Below are 24252 nucleotides of genomic sequence, written 5' to 3' on the forward strand. Positions count from 1 at the left end.
AAGACCAAATGTCATTTGTTTTTGGTGCAGATATGTGTTAAATATACTATCCAGATAAATTGTCTGATCACAGAACATTCCATAGAATTCTAGAAAAATACCACCGGTCACTAAAACTTATTTAACTTATTCACAGTAAAATGTTTTACTATTCTGATTTTTGATTTTCAAGCCTAACAGAATAAGGAAGAATTAAATATGCTCTAAGTGTTTCTCCATCTTCATTAGAAAGTTGGATAAATGGCAGTTGTTTGGGGAAAAAGCTTTAATTTGCGTATAAGTGTCACGCTCGTCTACCAATGAGGAGGACCAAGGCGCAGCGTTGCAGGCAAACATACTCATTTATTTAGCGAAAACGTGATCAAAACAACAAAAGACGGAAACGTGACAGTACACGGTAACACACAACCAACTCGAAACAAAATCCCACAAACACGAAAGAAAAGCCAACTGTTTAAATATGGCTCCCAATCAGAGACAACCAGCTGACAGCTGACACTCGTTGCCTCTGATTGGGAGTCACTCAGGCCAACATAGAAATAATCAAACTAGACCCACAACCTACAACACAAAACATAGAAACTAACACCCTGGCTCAACATAAGAGAGTCCCCCGAGCCAGGGCGTGACAATAAGATACACATTTTCACAAGTGTTTGTTCTTTGGCTGATTACCATTTGATTGATGTGGTGCTATTGTATGTCATATCATTTGAAAGATCTGTTTCTCAGCTTTCAAAATGTGTATATATCGTTTTCATATGTGGTTTAAAGCAAATGTAGCTCATTAATGCAGAGTTCATGGTCTTTCAGCCAGTTTTGGGAATTAATTGATAAAGAATAAGCAGAAACGACACGTTAAACCATTTTCAATCAATTCAGTTTTTATTTTAAAAAGCTCAAGCTTGACTCATATTATGAACCAACAATTATTAACTACACCTTTCAATTCCCAATATAGACATTTCGTTTCTATTTAGTTTCTATACCTGGTACCAGGATTCAATACTAGGACGCTAGTGCTCATATATATTTAAAATGGGGGTCCCTTTAAGCAAATAAAACAAAACAAAATAACCTAGTGTAAACTCACCTTCCTCCTGAATCCAATACTACTCATGACAGTGGAGAGGCAGAAAGATGCAGCCTGTTGATGGCAGTTGATCCTCTCAGTCCGAGCAAAGTACATACAACCAAATCCCTCGCTGTCCTCACGGTGGTCGGGGTTCCTAACTGTCGATCACTTCAAATTGACGATTTAGCAAGTGTTGCCAGCTCAGAGTTCGCGGTTCCCCCCTCCCTTCACTCTCTCACACGTCGCACCGTCTTCAAAGTATGTCCCACATGCAACAGTCACCAATTCAGTGCTAGAAAAAAATCTGAAAGTAACCAGGGAGTTACAGTAATATTCTACTATTCATGTAGTATTTTTTTGTCATGTTGTGTTGTAGAGGTGAAAGCAGCCAGAGATTTTCAAGAAGTGAAGATACATTGTGGCATCCCCAACACTACAGTCATAGAGGAGAGCAGAGAGAGAAGCAGGGGAAGGCAGAAACGAGTGGTGGGAGGAGTGCCGGCCCAACCAGTGAGTCACACACACACTCTTCAAACACACATTCACTCCGGATGTTTGAGCCAATTTCACCTCTAGCCCCTGACCGATAATCTCTGACCCGTAGACTCAGATCCAATGGCAGGTGGCGATACAGGAGCGGGGTAAAATCGACTGTGGGGGGGCATACATCGGGGGATGTTGGGTCCTGACCGCCGCTCACTGTGTCAGGTAGGTACTGTACTGTACAGATAGGGGTGGGGGGGATGGTCATGCATGTGTATGTGTTTTGGGGCAGGGTTGATCTCTCTCTCTCCACTCTCTCTCTCTCTGTCTCTCTCTGTCTCTCTCTGTCTCTCTCTCTCTCTCTCTCTCTCTCTCTCTCTCTCTCCGTCTCTCTCTCTCTCTCTCTCTCTCTCTCTCTCTCTCTCTCTCTCTGTCTCTCTCTCTATCTCTCTCTCCTCTATCTTTCTCTCTCCTCTCTATCGCTCTATCTCTCTCCTCTCTCTCTCTCTCGCTCTCTTTCAATCTCTCTCTTTCCATCTCTCTCTCTCTCTCTCTCTCTGTCTCTCTCTCTCTCTCTCTCTCTCTCTCTCTCTCCCTCCTCTATCTCTCTCTCTTTCTCTCTCCTCTCTATCTCTCTATCTCTCTCCTCTCTCTCTCTCTCTCTCTCGCTCTCTTTCCATCTCTCTCTCTCTCTATCTCTCTCTATCTAGGCCCAAACCAGAGGCGTACCACATCAAGTTCAGTCTCTGGAAGAAGAGATCATATCAGGGAACAACAGATATCGTTCCTGTCAAGAACGTCATCATACACCACAAGTAATTGATTTATTCAATTTATATAGTGATTTTCTAGATGATCAGTGTTTTTTTGTTAAACTGCTAATCCCCTTAAAGATGAGATCTGCATAAGGTGAATATTTATTTATTTATTTCACCTTTATTTAACCAGGTAAGCCAGTTGAGAACTCATTTACAACTGCGACCTGGCCAAGATAAAGCAAAGCAGTGCGATTAAAAACAACAACACAGAGTTACATATGGAATAAACAAAACATACAGTCAAAAATACAACAGAAAATATATATACAGTGTGTGCAAATGTAGCAAGTTATGGAGGTAAGGCAATAAATAGGCCATAGTGCAAAATAATTACAATTAGTATTAACACTGGAATGATAGATGTGCAAGAGATGATGTGCAAATAGAGATACTGGGGTGCAAAAGAGCAAAATAAATAACAATATGGGGATGAGGTAGTTGGGCGGGCTAATTTCAGATGGGCTGTGTACAGGTGCAGTGATCGGTAAGGTGCTCTGACAACTGATGCTTAAAGTTAGTGAGGGAGATAAGTGTCTCCAGCTTCAGAGATTTTTGCAATTCGTTCCAGTCATTGGCAGCAGAGAACTCCCCTTCCTCTGCGGAAGCATAGTTCCCGCTCAGCCCAGTCAAAACTGTTCGCTGCTCTGGCACCCCAATGGTGGAACAAGCTCCCTCACGACGCCAGGACAGCGGAGTCACTCACCACCTTCCGGAGACATTTGAAACCCCACCTCTTTAAGGAATACCTGGGATAGGATAAAGTAATCCCCCCCCCCAAAAAAAAAAAAAGAAAAAAAAAAGAAAAAAAAAAATATTGTAATGTGGTTATCCCACTGGCTATAGGGTGAATGCACCAATTTGTAAGTCGCTTTGGATAAGAGCGTCTGCTAAATGACGTAAATGTTATGTAAATGTAGAACTGGAAGGAATGGCGGCCAAAGGAGGTGTTGGCTTTGGGAATGACCAGTGAGATATACAGTGGGGAGAACAAGTATTTGATACACTGCCAATTTTGCAGGTTTTCCTACTTACAAAGCATGTAGAGGTCTGTCATTTTTATCATAGGTACACTTCAACTGTGAGAGACAGAATCTAAAACAAAAATCCAGAAAATCACATTGTATGATTTTTAAGTAATTCATTTGCATTTTATTGCATGACATAAGTATTTGATCACCTACCAACCAGTAAGAATTCCGGCTCTCACAGACCTGTTAGTTTTTCTTTAAGAAGCCCTCCTGTTCTCCACTCATTACCTGTATTAACTGCACCTGTTTGAACTCGTTACCTGTATAAAAGACACCTGTCCACACACTCAATCAAACAGACTCCAACCTCTCCACAATGGCCAAGACCAGAGAGCTGTGTAAGGACATCAGGGATAAAATTGTAGACCTGCACAAGGCTGGGATGGGCTGCAGGACAATAGGCAAGCAGCTTGGTGAGAAGGCAACAACTGTTGGCGCAATTATTAGAAAATGGAAGAAGTTCAAGATGACGGTCAATCACCCTCGGTCTGGGGCTCCATGCAAGATCTCACCTCGTGGAGCATCAATGATCATGAGGAAGGTGAGGGATCAGCCCAGAACTACACGGCAGGAACTGGTCAATAACCTGAAGGGAGCTGGGACCACAGTCTCAAAGAAAACCATTAGTAACACACTACGCCATCATGGATTAAAATCCTGCAGCGCATGCAAGGTCCCCCTGCTCAAGCCATCGCATGTCCAGGCCCGTCTGAAGTTTGCCAATGACCATCTGGATGATCCAGAGGAGGAATGGGAGAAGGTCATGTGGTCTGATGAGACAAAAATAGAGCTTTTTGGTATAAACTCCACTCGCCGTGTTTGGAGGAAGAAGAAGGATGAGTACAACCCCAAGAACACCATCCCAACCGTGAAGCATGGAGGTGGAAACATCATTCTTTGGGGATGCTTTTCTGCAAAGGGGACAGGACGACTGCACCGTATTGAGGGGAGGATGGATGGGGCCATGTATCGCGAGATCTTGGCCAACAATCTCCTTCCCTCAGTAAGAGCATTGAAGATGGGTCGTGGCTGGGTCTTCCAGCATGACAACGACCCGAAACACACAGCCAGGGCAACTAAGGAGTGGCTCCGTAAGAAGCATCTCAAGGTCCTGGAGTGGCCTAGCCAGTCTCCAGACCTGAACCCAATAGAAAATCTTTGGAGGGAGCTGAAAGTCTGTATTGCCCAGTGACAGCCTCGAAACCTGAAGGATATGGAGAAGGTCTGTATGGAGCAGTGGGCCAAAATCCCTGCTGCAGTGTGTGCAAACCTGGTCAAGACCTAGAGGAAATGTATGATCTCTGTAATTGCAAACAAAGGTTTCTGTACCAAATATTAAGTTCTGCATTTCTGATGTATCAAATACTTATGTCATGCAATAAAATGCAAATGAATTACTTTAAAATCATACAATGTGATTTTCTGGATTTTTGTTTTAGATTCCGTCTCTCACAGTTGAAGTGTACCTATGATAAAAATTACAGACCTCTACATGCTTTGTAAGTAGGAAAACCTGCAAAATCGGCAGTGTATCAAATACTTGTTCTCCCCACTGTACCTGCTGGAGGGCCAGATGTATTCAAAATGGTGTCGTCTGCGTAGAGGTGGATCTGAGAGTCACCAGCAGCAAGAGCGACATCATTGATATACACGGAGAAAAGAGTCGGCCCAAGAATTGAACCCTGTGGCACCCCCATAGAGACGGCCAGAGGTCCAGACAACAGGCCCTCCGATTTGACACATTGAACTCTATCTGAGAAGTAGTTGGTGAACCAGGCGAGGCGGTCATTAGAGAAACCAAGGCTATTTAGTCTGCCAATAAGAATGCGGTGGTTGACAGAGTTGAAAGCCTTGGCCAGGTCGATGATGACGGCTGCACAGTACTGTCTATTATCGATCGCGGTTATAATATCGTTTATGACCTTGAGCGTGGATGAAGTGCACCCATGACCAGCTCGGAAACCGGATTGCATAGCAGAGAAGGTACGGTGGGATTCGAAATGGTCGGTGATCTGTTTGTTAACTTGGCTTTCAAATACTTTTGAAAGGCAGGGCAGGATGGATATAGGTCTGTAACAGTTTGGATCTAGAGTGTCACCCCCTTTGAAGAGGGGGATGACCGCGGCAGCTTTCCAATCTCTGGGGATCTCAGACGTTACGAAAGAGAGGTTGAACAGGCTAGTAAAGGTGAAACATCGTCACTGGTCAAACCCAGGCCAGACATAATGTAAACAAACCCAGGCCAGACTTAATGTAGACAAACCCAGGCCAGACATCATGTAAACAAACCCAGGCCAGACTTAATGTAGACAAACCCAGGCCAGACATCATGTAAACAAACCCAGGCCAAACATAATGTAAACAAACCCAGAAACCCAGGCCAGACATCATGTAAACAAACCCAGGCCAGACTTAATGTAGACAAACCCGGGCCAGACTTAATGTAGACAAACTCAGGCCAGACTTGATGCTGCCACCACCAAGCTTCACCGTAGGGATGGTGCCAGGTTTCCTCCAGACCTGACACTTGGCATTCAGGCCAAAGAGTTCAATCTTGGTTTCATCAGACCAGAAAATCTTGTTTCTCATGGTCTGAGAGTCTTTAGGTGCCTTTTGGCAAATTCCAAGCAGGCTGTCATGTGCCTTTTACTGAGGAGTGGCTTCCGTCTGGCGACTCTACCATAAAGGCCTGATTGGTTGAGTGCTGCAGAGATGGATGTCCTTCTGGAAGATTCTCCCATCTTCACAGAGGAACTATGGAGCGCTCTCAGAGGGATCATCAGGTTCTTGGTCACCTCCCTGACCAAGGCCCTTCTCCCCTGATTGCTCAGTTTGGCCGGGCGGCCAGCTCTAGGAAGAGTCTTGGTGGTTACAAACTTCTTCCATTTAAGAATGATGGAGGCTACTGTGTTCTTGGGGACCTTCAATGCTGCAGAAATGTTTTGGTACCCTTCCCCAGAATTTTGCCTCGACACAATCCTGTCTCGGAGCTCTACGGACAATTCCTTCGACCTCATGGCTTGGTTTTTGCTCTGACATGCACTGTCAACTGTGGGACCTTATATAGACAGGTGTGTGCCTTTCCAAATCATGTCCAATCAATTGAATTTACCACAGGTGGATTCCAATCAAGTTGTAGAAACATCTCAACGATAATCAATGGAAACAGGATTTACTTATGTAAATAAGGTATTTCTGTTTTTTATGTTTAATACATTTGCAAAAATGTCTAAAAACCTGTTTTTGCTTTGTCATTATGGGGTATTGTGTGTAGATTGATGAGGGGGAAAAAACTATTCAATTCATTTTAGAATAAGGCTGTAACGTAACAAAATGTGGAAAAGGTCAAGGGGTCTGAATACTTTCCGGAATGCACTGTATACCGACAAATATATGGATAATGGTAATTGCGTCTGTCAAACATGTAAGATCACATCTTGTTTCTTCGTGCTCCAATAAAGCCCTATTGTTAGTTCATTTGACTAATCAACTTTCAGCACCGGCGCTGTCCATATTGATTTGATAAAATAGCCGTCCACACGTGTGTAGTGGCTGCATCTCAACTAATCTTTTTTTCTAATTGATCTAATTATATTCCATTCTCTTGTTTTTATCATGGACATATTCCACTAATATTATAATTAAGCTTTCATGTTTGTTTTTTACACTTGTTGCTTGCTTCTATCTGTGTCTGTAGGTTGAGATTCTTGTTCCGTTGTTCCCTTAGAATAGAGAAGACCATATACGCGTCACATCCCACATTATGTTAATGAAGTCCCCATGTGTGAAACTCAAATAATGTGTGTTTGGGTCTGGATTGGAAAGGTGGGAAACGCATCAAGGAGAGAAAGAAGCCAATCAATCTTATCGTATAAGTTCTCTTCAGTTTATGAGCTATCACTCCTCATGCCGTGGAGAAAATAATACCAGCATTAAACTTTGATTCATAAAATAAATCCTTACTAGCTCTGAGGAAAATGTACTCACTATGACTGATATGTGGTTGTCATAGCAATCTGAAGATGGATGCACTAACTGCAAGTCGCTCTGGATAAGAGCGTCTGCTAAATGACTACAATGTCATGACCGTCATCTATGGAAAAGTGAAAACAATCCCTATTCAGATTCACATACTATCTGTCCTACAAGAGGAAATCTCAGAACTTTCAACGCATCACATGACGCCTAAAGAAAACATATAGAAAACAAAGCAGGAAACAACCAATAGGACAGTCAGACAGATACCTATCCCACCCAGCCCTGCTTAAAGAAAACAACCAGTCAGACCAATAGGACAGATACCTATCCCACCCAGCCCTGCTTCAAGAAAACAACCAGTCAGACCAATAGGACAGATACCTATCCCACCCAGCCCTGCTTAAAGAAAACAACCAGTCAGACCAATAGGACAGATACCTATCCCACCCAGCCCTGCTTAAAGAAAACAACCAGTCAGACCAATAGGACAGATACCTATCCCACCCAGCCCTGCTTAAAGAAAACAACCAGTCAGACCAATAGGACAGATACCTATCCCACCCAGCCCTGCTTAAAGAAAACAACCAGTCAGACCAATAGGACAGATACCTATCCCACCCAGCCCTGCTTAAAGAAAACAACCAGTCAGACCAATAGGACAGATACCTATCCCACCCAGCCCTGCTTAAAGAAAACAACCAGTCAGACCAATAGGACAGATACCTATCCCACCCAGCCCTGCTTAAAGAAAACAACCAGTCAGACCAATAGGACAGATACCTATCCCACTCAGCTCTGCTTAAAGTAAACAACCAGTCAGACCAATAGGACAGATACCTATCCCACCCAGCCCTGCTTAAAGAAAACAACCAGTCAGACCAATAGGACAGATACCTATCCCACCCAGCCCTGCTTAAAGAAAACAACCAGTCAGACCAATAGGACAGATACCTATCCCACCCAGCCGTGCTTAAAGAAAACAACCAGTCAGACCAATAGGACAGATACCTATCCCACCCAGCCCTGCTTAAAGAAAACAACCAGTCAGACCAATAGGACAGATACCTATCCCACCCAGCCGTGCTTAAAGAAAACAACCAGTCAGACCAATAGGACAGATACCTATCCCACCCAGCCCTGCTTAAAGAAAACAACCAGTCAGACCAATAGGACAGATACCTATCCCACCCAGCCCTGCTTAAAGAAAACAACCAGTCAGACCAATAGGACAGATACCTATCCCACCCAGCTCTTCCCATATGGGGTGTTGTTCATAATAGTAATAGCTCCTGGGATGAAACCACAGGGGGTTGGTGGCACCTTAATTGGGGAGGACGGGCTCGTGGTGATGGCTGGAATGGATGGTTGGGAGGACGGGCTCGTGGTGATGGCTGGAGCGGATGGTTGGGAGGACGGGCTCGTGGTAATGGCTGGAGTGGATGGTTGGGAGGACGGGCTCGTGGTGATGGCTGGAGTGGATGGTTGGGAGGACGGGCTCGTGGTAATGGCTGGAGTGGATGGTTGGGAGGACGGGCTCGTGGTGATGGCTGGAGTGGATGGTTGGGAGGACGGGCTCGTGGTGATGGCTGGAGTGGATGGTTGGGAGGACGGGCTCGTGGTAATGGCTGGAGTGGATGGTTGGGAGGACGGGCTCGTGGTGATGGCTGGAGCGGAAGGAGTAGAACGGTATCATTTAAATGTCTGATTTCTCTGACCTGATGGGAGGTCAAAGCAGGGCTGGAGTGGGAGGTCTGCCCTGATGGGAGGTCAAAGCAGGGGTGGAGATCTTGGCGGTGCTCTGTATCGCGTTCGTTCAGTAGGTGAGGAGGATCCAATCAATCCATTATAATAGTAGACCTATAGGCTACTCCAGTGACATGTAATAGCCTCTACACTATATTTTAATGCAAACCTTCAGAACATACACTGCAAAAACTTGAAAGAAAGTGAGGTTCTCACGGTCGAGCGAAATGATCCAATGTATCACCTGTGCACCAGTGTGCTCTGTAGAGGAAACAAGGATATGTAGCCTAGCAACATAGCAACGGTCTTGCAATGCAATTCCTCCCCTTCACACCAGGGCTGCCAAGAATATAGGGCCTTAATGTAATGTTAAATTCATTCATTCAGTAATGAGGGATTCAGAATGATCTCTCTATATTTTTAAAAAATCTCACAAAGGTAGTGCATTGGGTCTTTAACAGTCATGTATTAGGGGACAGATACAGCAGTCTGCAGCACCAGCGCAGGCTAAAATATATTTTTGAACGACTCTTTTTACTGACTTGAGTCATGATTCGTTTATCTGAGTGACTCGTTCTTTTTAGTTGTTTGTTTGACCTGCTACAGAGAGGAAGAGAGAGGTCCGACTCGGCTGAAAATCTGTCTCCCTCCACCAGGTGGCTGTCTTTGTTGTTTTGCCCACAAAGCAAGGAGTTTTTGAATGAAGGTCAATGGAGTACCACAGTATGAGTCATAATACCCATAAAACCTAGCGGGTCAAACAGGGAAATGGTTCCAATCTTTTTTCCACAATTCATTTTTCCCATAAGGGGTTATTAGAAATACTCATGTTGGCTTACCCTGGTGTGACGTTTTGATAACCATGTAAATCTCTCTGGACAAGGTATGACCCTAACTCCAATGAGAATGACATAGCGTTGATAGAGATGAAGAAACTGTCCCTAACCCCTACACCCTCTCCCCCCCTAATCTCTGACCCCTAACCCCTACACCCTCTCTCCCCCCCTAATCTCTGACCCCTAACCTCTACACCCTCTCCCCCCCTAATCTCTGACCCCTAACCCCTACACCCTCTCTCCCCACCCCTAATCTCTGACCCCTAACCCCTACACCCTCTCTCTGACCCCTAACCCCTACACCCTATCTCCCCACCCCTAATCTCTGACCCCTAACCCCTACACCCTCTCTCCCCCCCTAATCTCTCCCCCCTAACCCCTACACCCTCTCTCTGACCCCTAACCCCTACACCCTATCTCCCCCCCTAATCTCTGACCCCTAACCCCTACACTCTCTCTCCCCCCCTAATCTCTGACCCCTAACCCCTACACCCTCTCTCCCCCCCTAATCTCTGACCCCTAACCCCTACACCCTCTCTCCCCCCCTAATCTCTCCCCCCTAACCCCTACACCCTCTCTCTGACCCCTAACCCCTACACCCTCTCTCCCCCCCTAATCTCTGACCCCTAACCCCTACACCCTCTCTCCCCCCCTAATCTCTGACCCCTAACCCCTACCCCTCTCTCCCCCCCTAATCTCTGACCCCTAACCCCTACACCCTCTCTCCCCCCCTAATCTCTGACCCCTAACCCCTACACCCTCTCTCTGACCCCTAACCCCTACACCCTCTCTCCCCCCCTAATCTCTGACCCCTAACCCCTACACCCTCTCTCCCCCCCTAATCTCTGAACCCTAACCCCTACACCCTCTCTCCCCCCCAATCTCTGACCCCTAACCCCTACACCCTCTCTCTGACCCCTAACCCCTACACCCTCTCTCCCCCCCTAATCTCTGACCCCTAACCCCTACACCCTCTCTCCCCCCCTAATCTCTGAACCCTAACCCCTACACCCTCTCTCCCCCCCTAATCTCTGAACCCTAACCCCTACACCCTCTCTCCCCCCCTAATCTCTGACCCCTAACCCCTACACCCTCTCTCCCCCCCTAATCTCTGACCCCTAACCCCTACACCCTCTCTCCCCCCCTAATCTCTGAACCCTAACCCCTACACCCTCCCCCCCAATCTCTGACCCCTAACCCCTACACCCTCTCTCCCCCCTAATCTCTGACCCCTAACCCCTACACCCTCTCTCTGACCCCTAACCCCTACACCCTCTCTCCCCCCCTAATCTCTGACCCCTAACCCCTACACCCTCTCTCCCCCCCTAATCTCTGACCCCTAACCCCTACACCCTCTCTCCCCCCCTAATCTCTGACCCCTAACCCCTACACTCTCTCCCCCCCCCCTAATCTCTGACCCCTAACCCCTACACCCTCTCTCTGACCCCTAACCCCTACACCCTCTCTCCCCCCCTAATCTCTGACCCCTAACCCCTACACCCTCTCTCTGACCCCTAACCCCTACACCCTCTCTCCCCCCCTAATCTCTGACCCCTAACCCCTACACCCTTTCTCCCCCCCTAATCTCTGACCCCTAACCCCTACACCCTCTCTCCCCCCCTAATCTCTGACCCCTAACCCCTACACTCTCTCCCCCCCCCCCCTAATCTCTGACCCCTAACCCCTACACCCTCTCTCTGACCCCTAACCCCTACACCCTCTCTCCCCCCCCCCCCCAATCTCTGACCCCTAACCCCTACACTCTCTCTCCCCCCCCCCCCTAATCTCTGACCCCTAACCCCTACACCCTCTCTCTGACCCCTAACCCCTACACCCTCTCTCCCCCCCCCCCCTAATCTCTGACCCCTAACCCCTACACCTTGGTTTTCCAACTGGCCCCCAAAGTTTTATTTTTATTTTTTATTGTTGGACATAAGACTGTAAAAACACGAGCAAATCAACTCAAAGTGACTTTAATTTTGCAAATCAGTTCCAAAATATTCCCACAGATAATAGAGAGATGTATGTGATCGTATACAAATGTAAGCAAGGTTTGAAATGATTATGTTGATTTTGATTAGGTTTTACTCAAATATTATATCTGTTTGGGCTTCTTGCGGTCAATTTACAGTCTACAAATGATTTGTAATAATGTTCTGGCCCCCTGATAATTCACTCAAGAAAAAATCGTCCCCCTCTGAATCTAGTTGATGATCCCTGCCCTCCACCCTGAACCCTCCACCCTCTATTTCTCCCCAGGTACAATGCTAACACGATAGAGATGGAGAAACTGTCCCTCCACCCTAATCCTCCACCCTGACCTCTCTCTCTCTCTCTCTCTCTCTCTCTGTCTCTCTCTCTCTCTCTCTCTCTCTCTCTCTCTCTCTCTCTCTCTCTCTCTCTCTCTCTCTCTCTCTCTCTCTCTCTCTCTCTCTCTCTCTCTCTCTCTCTCTCTCTCTCTCTCTCTCTCTCTCTCTCTCTCTCTCTCTCCCCCCCCCCCCCCCCCAGGTTCAATGCTAACACGAATGAGAATGATATAGCCCTGATAGAGATGGAGAAGATACCATTCAGGACCCAGTGTTTCGAAGACAACCCAGCAGTCAGTGCTGTGTGTGTTCCCTGGTCCATAAAACAGTTCAACCCTAACCATACCTGTAGCATATCGGGCTGGGGACGGATGAAAGGTAGGGGGGGTGTGTGTGTGTGGGGGGAGGGGGGGTAGTACACGTGTGCTAGCTGTGTTCTGACTTTATTCTGTGGGGTGTGTGTGTGTGATATCCAGATGGCACGTCGTCTGACGTGTTGCTATGGGCCAACGTCTCTCTGATCGCCAACTGCCAGGACTACTATGGACCACGCTACAAGGATGGCATGATGTGCGCAGGTAATCAACCAATCAGATCGTTTTTCCAACTTCAATTCCTCAGTTGGTACTTTAGATTCTAACAATGGTAAATTAACGAATGGATGGATTAAATTTGACCATTTTGAAATAGATGTAATATTTTTTCAACAATGAGAAAATATCTCCCCTCTCTCTGACTATTTATACTGAAATTACCTTTTCTCGGTGACTATTTATACTGAATTAACCCTCTCTCTCTCTGACTATTTATACTGAATTAACCCTCTCTCTCTCTATTTATACTGAATTAACCCTCTCTCTATCTGACTATTTATACTGAATTAACCCTCTCTCTCTCTGACTATTTATACTGAATTAACCCTCTCTCTCTCTGACTATTTATACTGAATTAACCCTCTCTCTCTCTGACTATTTATACTGAATTAACCCTCTCTCTCTCTCTGACTATTTATACTGAATTAACCCTCTCTCTCTGACTATTTATACTGAATTAACCCTCTCTCTCTCTGACTATTTATACTGAATTAACCCTCTCTCTCTCTGACTATTTATACTGAATTAACCCTCTCTCTCTCTGACTATTTATACTGAATTAACCCTCTCTCTATCTGACTATTTATACTGAATTAACCCTCTCTCTCTCTCTGACTATTTATACTGAATTAACCCTCTCTCTCTCTCTCTGACTATTTATACTGAATTAACCCTCTCTGACTATTTATACTGAATTAACCTTCTCTCTCTCTCTGACTATTTATACTGAATTAACCCTCTCTCTCTCTCTCTGACTATTTATACTGAATTAACCCTCTCTCTCTGACTATTTATACTGAATTAACCATCTCTCTCTCTGACTATTTATACTGAATTAACCCTCTCTGACTATTTATACTGAATTAACCCTCTCTCTCTGACTATTTATACTGTATTAACCCTCTCTCTCTCTCTGACTATTTATACTGAATTAACCCTCTCTCTCTCTCTCTGACTATTTATACTGAATTAACCCTCTCTGACTATTTATACTGAATTAAACCTCTCTCTCTGACTATTTATACCGAATTAACCCTCTCTCTCTCTGACTATTTATACTGAATTAACCCTCTCTCTATCTGACTATTTATACTGAATTAACCCTCTCTCTCTCTCTGACTATTTATACTGAATTAACCCTCTCTCTATCTGACTATTTATACTGAATTAACCCTCTCTCTATCTGACTATTTATACTGAATTAACCCTCTCTCTCTCTCTGACTATTTATACTGAATTAACCCACTCTCTCTCTCTGACTATTTATACTGAATTAACCCTCTCTCTCTGACTATTTATACTGAATTAACCCTCTCTCTCTCTGACTATTTATACTGAATTAACCCTCTCTCTATCTGACTATTTATACTGAATTAACCCTCTCTCTCTCTCTGACTATTTATACTGAATTAACCCACTCTCTCTCTCTGACTATTTATACTGAATTAACCCTCTCTCTCTGACTATTTATACTGAATTAACCTCTCTCTCTCTCTCTCTCTGACTATTTATACTGAATTAACCCTCTCTCTCTCTCTGACTATTTATACTGAATTAACCCTCTCTCTCTCTATCTGACTATTTATACTGTATTAACCATCTCTCTCTCTCTGACTATTTATACTGAATTAACCCTCTCTCTCTCTCTGACTATTTATACTGTATTAACCCTCTCTCTATCTGACTATTTATACTGAATTAACCCTCTCTCTCTCTCTGACTATTTATACTGAATTAACCCTCTCTCTCTCTGACTATTTATACTGAATTAACCCTCTCTCTCTCTGACTATTTATACTGTATTAACCCTCTCTCTATCTGACTATTTATACTGAATTAACCCTCTCTCTCTCTCTGACTATTTATACTGAATTAACCCTCTCTCTCTCTGACTATTTATACTGAATTAACCATCTCTCTCTCTGACTATTTATACTGAATTAACCCTCTCTCTATCTGACTATTTATACTGAATTAACCCTCTCTCTCTCTCTGACTATTTATACTGAATTAACCCTCTCTCTCTCTCTGACTATTTATACTGAATTAACCCTCTCTCTCTCTCTGACTATTTATACTGAATTAACCCTCTCTCTCTCTGACTATTTATACTGAATTAACCCTCTCTCTCTCTCTGACTATTTATACTGAATTAACCCTCTCTCTCTGACTATTTATACTGAATTAACCCTCTCTCTCTCTGACTATTTATACTGAATTAACCCTCTCTCTCTCTCTGACTATTTATACTGAATTAACCCTCTCTCTCTCTGACTATTTATACTGAATTAACCCTCTCTCTCTCTGACTATTTATACTGAATTAACCCTCTCTCTCTCTCTGACTATTTATACTGAATTAACCCTCTCTGACTATTTATACTGAATTAACCCTCTCTCTCTGACTATTTATACTGAATTAACCCTCTCTCTCTCTGACTATTTATACTGAATTAACCCTCTCTCTATCTGACTATTTATACTGAATTAACCCTCTCTCTCTCTCTGACTATTTATACTGAATTAACCCTCTCTCTCTGACTATTTATACTGAATTAACCCTCTCTCTCTCTCTGACTATTTATACTGAATTAACCCTCTCTCTATCTGACTATTTATACTGAATTAACCCTCTCTCTCTCTCTGACTATTTATACTGAATTAACCCTCTCTCTCTGACTATTTATACTGAATTAACCCTCTCTCTCTCTGACTATTTATACTGAATTAACCCTCTCTCTCTCTCTGACTATTTATACTGAATTAACCCTCTCTGACTATTTATACTGAATTAACCCTCTCTCTCTGACTATTTATACTGAATTAACCCTCTCTCTCTCTGACTATTTATACTGAATTAACCCTCTCTCTCTCTGACTATTTATACTGAATTAACCCTCTCTCTCTCTCTGACTATTTATACTGAATTAACCCTCTCTCTCTCTATTTATACTGAATTAACCCTCTCTATCTGACTATTTATACTGAATTAACCCTCTCTCTCTCTCTGACTATTTATACTGAATTAACCCTCTCTCTCTCTGACTATTTATACTGAATTAACCCTCTCTCTCTGACTATTTATACTGAATTAACCCTCTCTCTCTCTCTGACTATTTATACTGAATTAACCCTCTCTCTCTCTCTCTGACTATTTATACTGAATTAACCCTCTCTCTCTGACTATTTATACTGAATTAACCCTCTCTCTCTCTCTCTGACTATTTATACTGAATTAACCCTCTCTCTCTGACTATATATACTGAATTAACCCTCTCTCTCTCTGACTATTTATAGTGAATTAACCCTCTCTCTCTCTCTGACTATTTATACTGAATTAACCCTCTCTCTCTGACTATTTATACTGAATTAACCCCCTCTATCTGACTATTTATACTGAATTAACCCTCTCTCGCTCTGACTATTTATACTGAATTAACCCTCTCTCTCTCTCTCTGACTATTTATACTGAATTAACCCTCTCTCTCTGACTATATATACTGAATTAACCCTCTCTCTCTCTGACTATTTATAGTGAATTAACCCTCTCTCTCTCTCTGACTATTTATACTGAATTAACCCTCTCTCTCTGACTATTTATACTGAATTAACCCCCTCTATCTGACTATTTATACTGAATTAACCCTCTCTCTCTCTCTCTGACTATTTATACTGAATTAACCCCCTCTATCTGACTATTTATACTGAATTAACCCTCTCTCTCTCTCTCTGACTATTTATACTGAATTAACCCCCTCTATCTGACTATTTATACTGAATTAACCCTCTCTCTCTCTCTCTGACTATTTATACTGAATTAACCCCCTCTATCTGACTATTTATACTGAATTAACCCTCTCTCTCTGACTATTTATACTGAATTAACCCTCTCTATCTGACTATTTATACTGAATTAACCCTCTCTCTCTCTCTGACTATTTATACTGAATTAACCCTCTCTCTCTGACTATTTATACTGAATTAACCCTCTCTCTCTCTGACTATTTATACTGAATTAACCCTCTCTATCTGACTATTTATACTGAATTAACCCTCTCTCTCTCTCTGACTATTTATACTGAATTAACCCTCTCTCTCTCTGACTATTTATACTGAATTAACCCTCTCTCTCTGACTATTTATACTGAATTAACCCTCTCTCTCTCTCTGACTATTTATACTGAATTAACCCTCTCTCTCTCTCTCTGACTATTTATACTGAATTAACCCTCTCTCTCTGACTATTTATACTGAATTAACCCTCTCTCTCTCTCTCTGACTATTTATACTGAATTAACCCTCTCTCTCTGACTATATATACTGAATTAACCCTCTCTCTCTCTGACTATTTATAGTGAATTAACCCTCTCTCTCTCTCTGACTATTTATACTGAATTAACCCTCTCTCTCTGACTATTTATACTGAATTAACCCCCTCTATCTGACTATTTATACTGAATTAACCCTCTCTCTCTCTGACTATTTATACTGAATTAACCCTCTCTCTCTCTCTCTGACTATTTATACTGAATTAACCCTCTCTCTCTGACTATATATACTGAATTAACCCTCTCTCTCTCTGACTATTTATACTGAATTAACCCTCTCTCTCTATCTGACTATTTATACTGAATTAACCCTCTCTCTCTCTCTGACTAATTATACTGAATTAACCCTCTCTCTCTGACTATTTATACTGAATTAACCCTCTCTCTCTGACTATTTATACTGAATTAACCCTCTCTCTATCTGACTATTTATACTGAATTAACCTTCTCTCTCTCTCTGACTATTTATACTGAATTAACCCTCTCTCTCTCTATCTGACTATTTATACTGAATTAACCCTCTCTCTCTCTGACTATTTATACTGAATTAACCCTCTCTCTCTCTCTGACTATTTATACTGAATTAACCCTCTCTCTCTCTCTGACTATTTATACTGAATTAACCCTCTCTCTCTCTATCTGACTATTTATACTGAATTAACCCTCTCTCTCTCTATCTGACTATTTATACTGAATTAACCCTCTCTCTCTGACTATTTATACTGAATTAACCCTCTCTCTCTCTCTGACTATTTATACTGAATTAACCCTCTCTCTCTCTATCTGACTATTTATACTGAATTAACCCTCTCTCTCTCTATCTGACTATTTATACTGAATTAACCCTCTCTCTCTCTGACTATTTATACTGAATTAACCCTCTCTCTCTCTCTGACTATTTATGCTGAATTAACCCTCTCTCTATCTGACTATTTATACTGAATTAACCCTCTCTCTATCTGACTATTTATACTGAATTAACCCTCTCTCTCTCTCTGACTATTTATACTGAATTAACCCTCTCTCTCTCTATCTGACTATTTATACTGAATTAACCCTCTCTCTCTCTATCTGACTATTTATACTGAATTAACCCTCTCTCTCTCTGACTATTTATACTGAATTAACCCTCTCTCTCTCTGACTATTTATACTGAATTAACCCTCTCTCTCTGACTATTTATACTGAATTAACCCTCTCTCTCTCTGACTATTTATACTGAATTAACCCTCTCTCTATCTGACTATTTATACTGAATTAACCCTCTCTCTCTCTCTGACTATTTATACTGAATTAACCCTCTCTCTCTGACTATTTATACTGAATTAACCCTCTCTCTCTCTCTGACTATTTATACTGAATTAACCCTCTCTCTATCTGACTATTTATACTGAATTAACCCTCTCTCTCTCTCTGACTATTTATACTGAATTAACCCTCTCTCTCTCTCTGACTATTTATACTGAATTAACCCTCTCTCTCTCTCTGACTATTTATACTGAATTAACCCTCTCTCTCTCTGACTATTTATACTGAATTAACCCTCTCTCTCTGACTATTTATACTGAATTAACCCTCTCTCTCTCTCTGACTATTTATACTGAATTAACCCTCTCTCTCTCTCTGACTATTTATACTGAATTAACCCTCTCTCTCTGACTATTTATACTGAATTAACCCTCTCTCTCTGACTATTTATACTGAATTAACCCTCTCTCTCTCTCTGACTATTTATACTGAATTAACCCTCTCTCTCTCTCTGACTATTTATACTGAATTAACCCTCTCTCTCTCTCTGACTATTTATACTGAATTAACCCTCTCTGACTATTTATACTGAATTAACCATCTCTCTCTCTGACTATTTATACTGAATTAACCCTCTCTCTCTGACTATTTATACTGTATTAACCCTCTCTCTCTCTGACTATTTATACTGAATTAACCCTCTCTCTCTCTCTGACTATTTATACTGAATTAACCCTCTCTCTCTCTCTGACTATTTATACTGAATTAACCCTCTCTCTCTCTCTGACTATTTATACTGAATTAACCCTCTCTGACTATTTATACTGAATTAACCATCTCTCTCTCTGACTATTTATACTGAATTAACCCTCTCTCTCTGACTATTTATACTGAATTAACCCTCTCTCTCTCTCTCTCTCTGACTATTTATACTGAATTAACCCTCTCTCTCTCTGACTATTTATACTGAATTAACCCTCTCTATCTGACTATTTATACTGAATTAACCCTCTCTCTCTGACTATTTATACTGAATTAACCCTCTCTCTCTCTCTGACTATTTATACTGAATTAACCCTCTCTCTCTCTCTCTGACTATTTATACTGAATTAACCCTCTCTCTCTCTGACTATTTATACTGAATTAACCCTCTCTCTCTGACTATTTATACTGAATTAACCCTCTCTCTCTCTCTCTCTCTGACTATTTATACTGAATTAACCCTCTCTCTCTCTGACTATTTATACTGAATTAACCCTCTCTATCTGACTATTTATACTGAATTAACCCTCTCTCTCTATCTGACTATTTATACTGTATTAACCATCTCTCTCTCTCTGACTATTTATACTGAATTAACCCTCTCTCTTTCTGACTATTTATACTGAATTAACCCTCTCTGACTATTTATACTGAATTAACCCTCTCTCTCTCTGACTATTTATACTGAATTAACCATCTCTCTCTCTCTGACTATTTATACTGAATTAACCCTCTCTCTCTCTGACTATTTATACTGAATTAAACCTCTCTGACTATTTATACTGAATTAACCCTCTCTCTCTCTGACTATTTATACTGAATTAACCCTCTCTGACTATTTATACTGTATTAACCCTCTCTCTATCTGACTATTTATACTGAATTAACCCTCTCTCTCTATCTGACTATTTATACTGAATTAACCCTCTCTATCTGACTATTTATACTGTATTAACCCTCTCTCTCTCTGACTATTTATACTGAATTAACCCTCTCTCTCTCTCTGACTATTTATACTGAATTAACCCTCTCTCTATCTGACTATTTATACTGAATTAACCCTCTCTCTCTCTCTGACTATTTATACTGAATTAACCTTCTCTCTCTCTCTGACTATTTATACTGAATTAACCCTCTCTCTCTCTGACTATTTATACTGAATTAACCCTCTCTCTCTCTGACTATTTATACTGAATTAACCCTCTCTCTCTCTGACTATTTATACTGAATTAACCCTCTCTCTCTCTCTCTGACTATTTATACTGAATTAACCCTCTCTCTCTCTCTGACTATTTATACTGAATTAACCCTCTCTGACTATTTATACTGAATTAACCCTCTCTCTCTCTGACTATTTATACTGAATTAACCCTCTCTCTCTCTCTGACTATTTATACTGAATTAACCCTCTCTGACTATTTATACTGTATTAACCCTCTCTCTATCTGACTATTTATACTGAATTAACCCTCTCTCTCTATCTGACTATTTATACTGAATTAACCCTCTCTATCTGACTATTTATACTGTATTAACCCTCTCTCTCTCTGACTATTTATACTGAATTAACCCTCTCTCTCTCTCTGACTATTTATACTGAATTAACCCTCTCTCTATCTGACTATTTATACTGAATTAACCCTCTCTCTCTCTCTGACTATTTATACTGAATTAACCTTCTCTCTCTCTCTGACTATTTATACTGAATTAACCCTCTCTCTCTCTGACTATTTATACTGAATTAACCCTCTCTCTCTCTGACTATTTATACTGAATTAACCCTCTCTCTCTCTGACTATTTATACTGAATTAACCCTCTCTCTCTCTCTCTGACTATTTATACTGAATTAACCCTCTCTCTCTCTCTGACTATTTATACTGAATTAACCCTCTCTGACTATTTATACTGAATTAACCCTCTCTCTCTCTGACTATTTATACTGAATTAACCCTCTCTCTCTCTCTGACTATTTATACTGAATTAACCCTCTCTCTCTCTCTGACTATTTATACTGAATTAACCCTCTCTCTCTCTCTGACTATTTATACTGAATTAACCCTCTCTGACTATTTATACTGAATTAACCATCTCTCTCTCTGACTATTTATACTGAATTAACCCTCTCTCTCTGACTATTTATACTGAATTAACCCTCTCTCTCTCTCTCTCTCTGACTATTTATACTGAATTAACCCTCTCTCTCTCTGACTATTTATACTGAATTAACCCTCTCTATCTGACTATTTATACTGAATTAACCCTCTCTCTCTGACTATTTATACTGAATTAACCCTCTCTCTCTCTCTGACTATTTATACTGAATTAACCCTCTCTCTCTCTCTCTGACTATTTATACTGAATTAACCCTCTCTCTCTCTGACTATTTATACTGAATTAACCCTCTCTCTCTGACTATTTATACTGAATTAACCCTCTCTCTCTCTCTCTCTCTGACTATTTATACTGAATTAACCCTCTCTCTGACTATTTATACTGAATTAACCCTCTCTATCTGACTATTTATACTGAATTAACCCTCTCTCTCTATCTGACTATTTATACTGTATTAACCATCTCTCTCTCTCTGACTATTTATACTGAATTAACCCTCTCTCTTTCTGACTATTTATACTGAATTAACCCTCTCTGACTATTTATACTGAATTAACCCTCTCTCTCTCTGACTATTTATACTGAATTAACCATCTCTCTCTCTCTGACTATTTATACTGAATTAACCCTCTCTCTCTCTGACTATTTATACTGAATTAAACCTCTCTGACTATTTGTCACGGTTCAGACAGACGACCAGAGGACCACAATTGCGTCACACCAGAAAGTTTATTAAACTTAAGGGAAAAGGGAAGTAGGGAGTGAATGAAGGCTCCAGGGGTAACAGGGATCCCGTCCAATGTGCTGGGTCTGTGCCCCCCCCAGTGGCAGCGATGCGTCCTATGAAGCCGGTGGTGGGTGGTCCAGAAGTCCTGGGGGGGGGAGACACAGACACAACAGGGCGGAATGAAACAAGGCAGCAGTACAGTTCAAGGGAAATCCAAAATACGTAGTAGCAAGGCAGAAGGCTGGTCAGAGTTACCGGGATTGAAGAGTAGTCAGGAGTCGTAATGGCAGAAGCAGGTCTGGATCTCCTGAGGCAGAAGAGTATCCAAAAAACAGGCAGGTCCGGGGTCACAAAACCAGGGTGAGCCAGAAGCGCGAGCAAACAGGTTCCGGGTGTGAGCTTTGCAGACGATCTGACACCGGAGAGCTGAAAGACAGGGCCTTAAATACTGGGAGAGGTAGTGGGTAATGCAGCGCAGCTGGCAGAGTAATTAGAGCAGAGCAGAGCAGGGACAGGTGGAGCTAGTTAGGCTGAGTAGAGAGAGTGGTGAGCAGAGTGGAAGAAAATTAAGGTGGTAACCCGGTGGAGTGAGAGGCCCATGACAGAACCCCCCCCCCAAGGGACGGCCCCAGAAGTCCCAAGAGCAACACCACGCCGGGCGGGAGGAGGGGAGCCGGAGGAGGGCTAGAACTCCTCCGAACGGTCCGAGTGAACGTCCTCATCCTCGGAGGAAGCCGGAGGGCCGTGGTCGGGAGATGGGACAGGTCCCGAGACAGGATCAGGCACAGGACAGGAAGCCGAGCGGGCAGGACGGTTAGGGACCCCTCTGGGGCGGCCCCTACGGATTGCAGGTTGATCAGGATGCCGTTGGTGGAAAGCGGTGATGAGAGTCCTATCCACAATCCGACTAGCTGGCACCCAGGTCCTTTCCTCAGGTCCATAGCCCTCCCAGTCAATGAGGTACTGGAGACCCCTACCCCTCCGTCTGGACCGAAGCAGGCGGCGGACGGTGTAAACCAGACCACCATCGACGAGCCGTGGAGGAGGAGGACCAGGCGCAGCAGGGACCAGCGGACTCTCATGGATGGGCTTAATCTTAGACACATGGAAAGTGGGGTGCACCCTCAGGGAATTAGGCAGTTGGAGCCGGACAGCAGTTGGGCTAATCACTCTTATGATAGGGAATGGGCCAATGAACCGAGGTGCCAGCTTCTGCGACTCCACCCTGAGTGGCAGGTTCTTCGATGACAACCACACCCTTTGACCAACATGGTAGGTGGGAGCAGGAATTCTCCGACGGTTGGCCCCGGTAGTGTAGCTGGCAACGGATCTGAGGAGTGTGGCTCGGGCTTGTGACCAGGTGCGGCGACATCGACGGGCAAAAGCAAGTGCAGATGGGCAAGTAACCTCCTCTTCCTGGCTGGCAAATAGAGGAGGCTGGTATCCATAAACACATTGGAAAGGGGACATACCGATGGCAGAGCAGGTCAGAGAATTGTGTGCGTACTCCACCCATGTCAATTGCTGCGACCAGGAGTGGGGGTTGCGTGAAGTCATGCATCGCAGTGCCTTCTCGAGCTCCTGATTAGCCCGCTCTGACTGCCCATTGGATTGGGGATGGAATCCGGAAGTCAGACTGACTGTGGCTCCCAGCAGGTGACAGAACTCCTTCCAAAAAGCGGAGGAGAATTGTGGACCACGGTCAGAAACTACATCCTTTGGCAGTCCGTGGATCCGGAAGACGTGTTCCAGGACCACCTGGGCGGTCTCCTTGGCGGTTGGGAGCTTGGGGAGGGGAATGAAGTGTGCCATCTTGCTGAAACGGTCAACGATGGTGAGAATGACGGTCATGCCACTTGAAGGGGGCAGCCCCGTGACAAAGTCAAGGGCGATGTGAGACCAGGGACGTCTGGGCACAGGCAGGGGCTGCAGCAATCCGGCTGGGGGCTGGCAGGACGACTTGTGTTGGTTGCAGATGGGGCAGGCTTGGACGAATTCCCGTACATCCTTCCTCAGAGAGGGCCACCAGAACCTCTGGGCGAGCAGGTTGTAAGTGCGGGTGGAGCCAGGGTGACAAGCTAGGCGGGAGTCATGTCCCCACTGAACGACCTGGGACCTCAGGTCTTCGGGGACAAAAAGGCGGTCAGCTGGGCAAGTGCTGGGACCTGGCTGGTTACGGAGAGCCTCCAGCACCTGTTCCTCAACAGCCCAGGTC

At 43.2% G+C, this 24252-nt stretch overlaps 1 protein-coding gene across 4 annotated transcripts in view; it reads left to right on the forward strand.

Annotated features, from left to right (window-relative positions):
• Nucleotides 1–1138: 1138 nt before the first annotated feature.
• Nucleotides 1139–24252, forward strand: part of LOC311116654 (complement factor I-like) — a 39318-nt gene continuing 16204 nt past the window's right edge. For all 4 annotated transcript variants that reach the window (XM_084191709.1, XM_084191708.1, XM_084191710.1 and 1 more), the window contains exons 1-5: nucleotides 1139–1585; nucleotides 1680–1783; nucleotides 2269–2373; nucleotides 12470–12645; nucleotides 12744–12845. In XM_084191709.1, coding sequence (XP_084047835.1) covers nucleotides 1154–1585; nucleotides 1680–1783; nucleotides 2269–2373; nucleotides 12470–12645; nucleotides 12744–12845 — 919 coding nt within the window. In that variant the 5' untranslated portion in view covers nucleotides 1139–1153. The remainder of the gene's footprint in view (nucleotides 1586–1679; nucleotides 1784–2268; nucleotides 2374–12469; nucleotides 12646–12743; nucleotides 12846–24252) is intronic.

Source organism: Coregonus lavaretus, assembly GCF_964263955.1.
Source record: "Coregonus lavaretus genome assembly, contig: HAP1_SCAFFOLD_2218, whole genome shotgun sequence".
NCBI classification, from domain to species: domain Eukaryota; kingdom Metazoa; phylum Chordata; class Actinopteri; order Salmoniformes; family Salmonidae; genus Coregonus; species Coregonus lavaretus.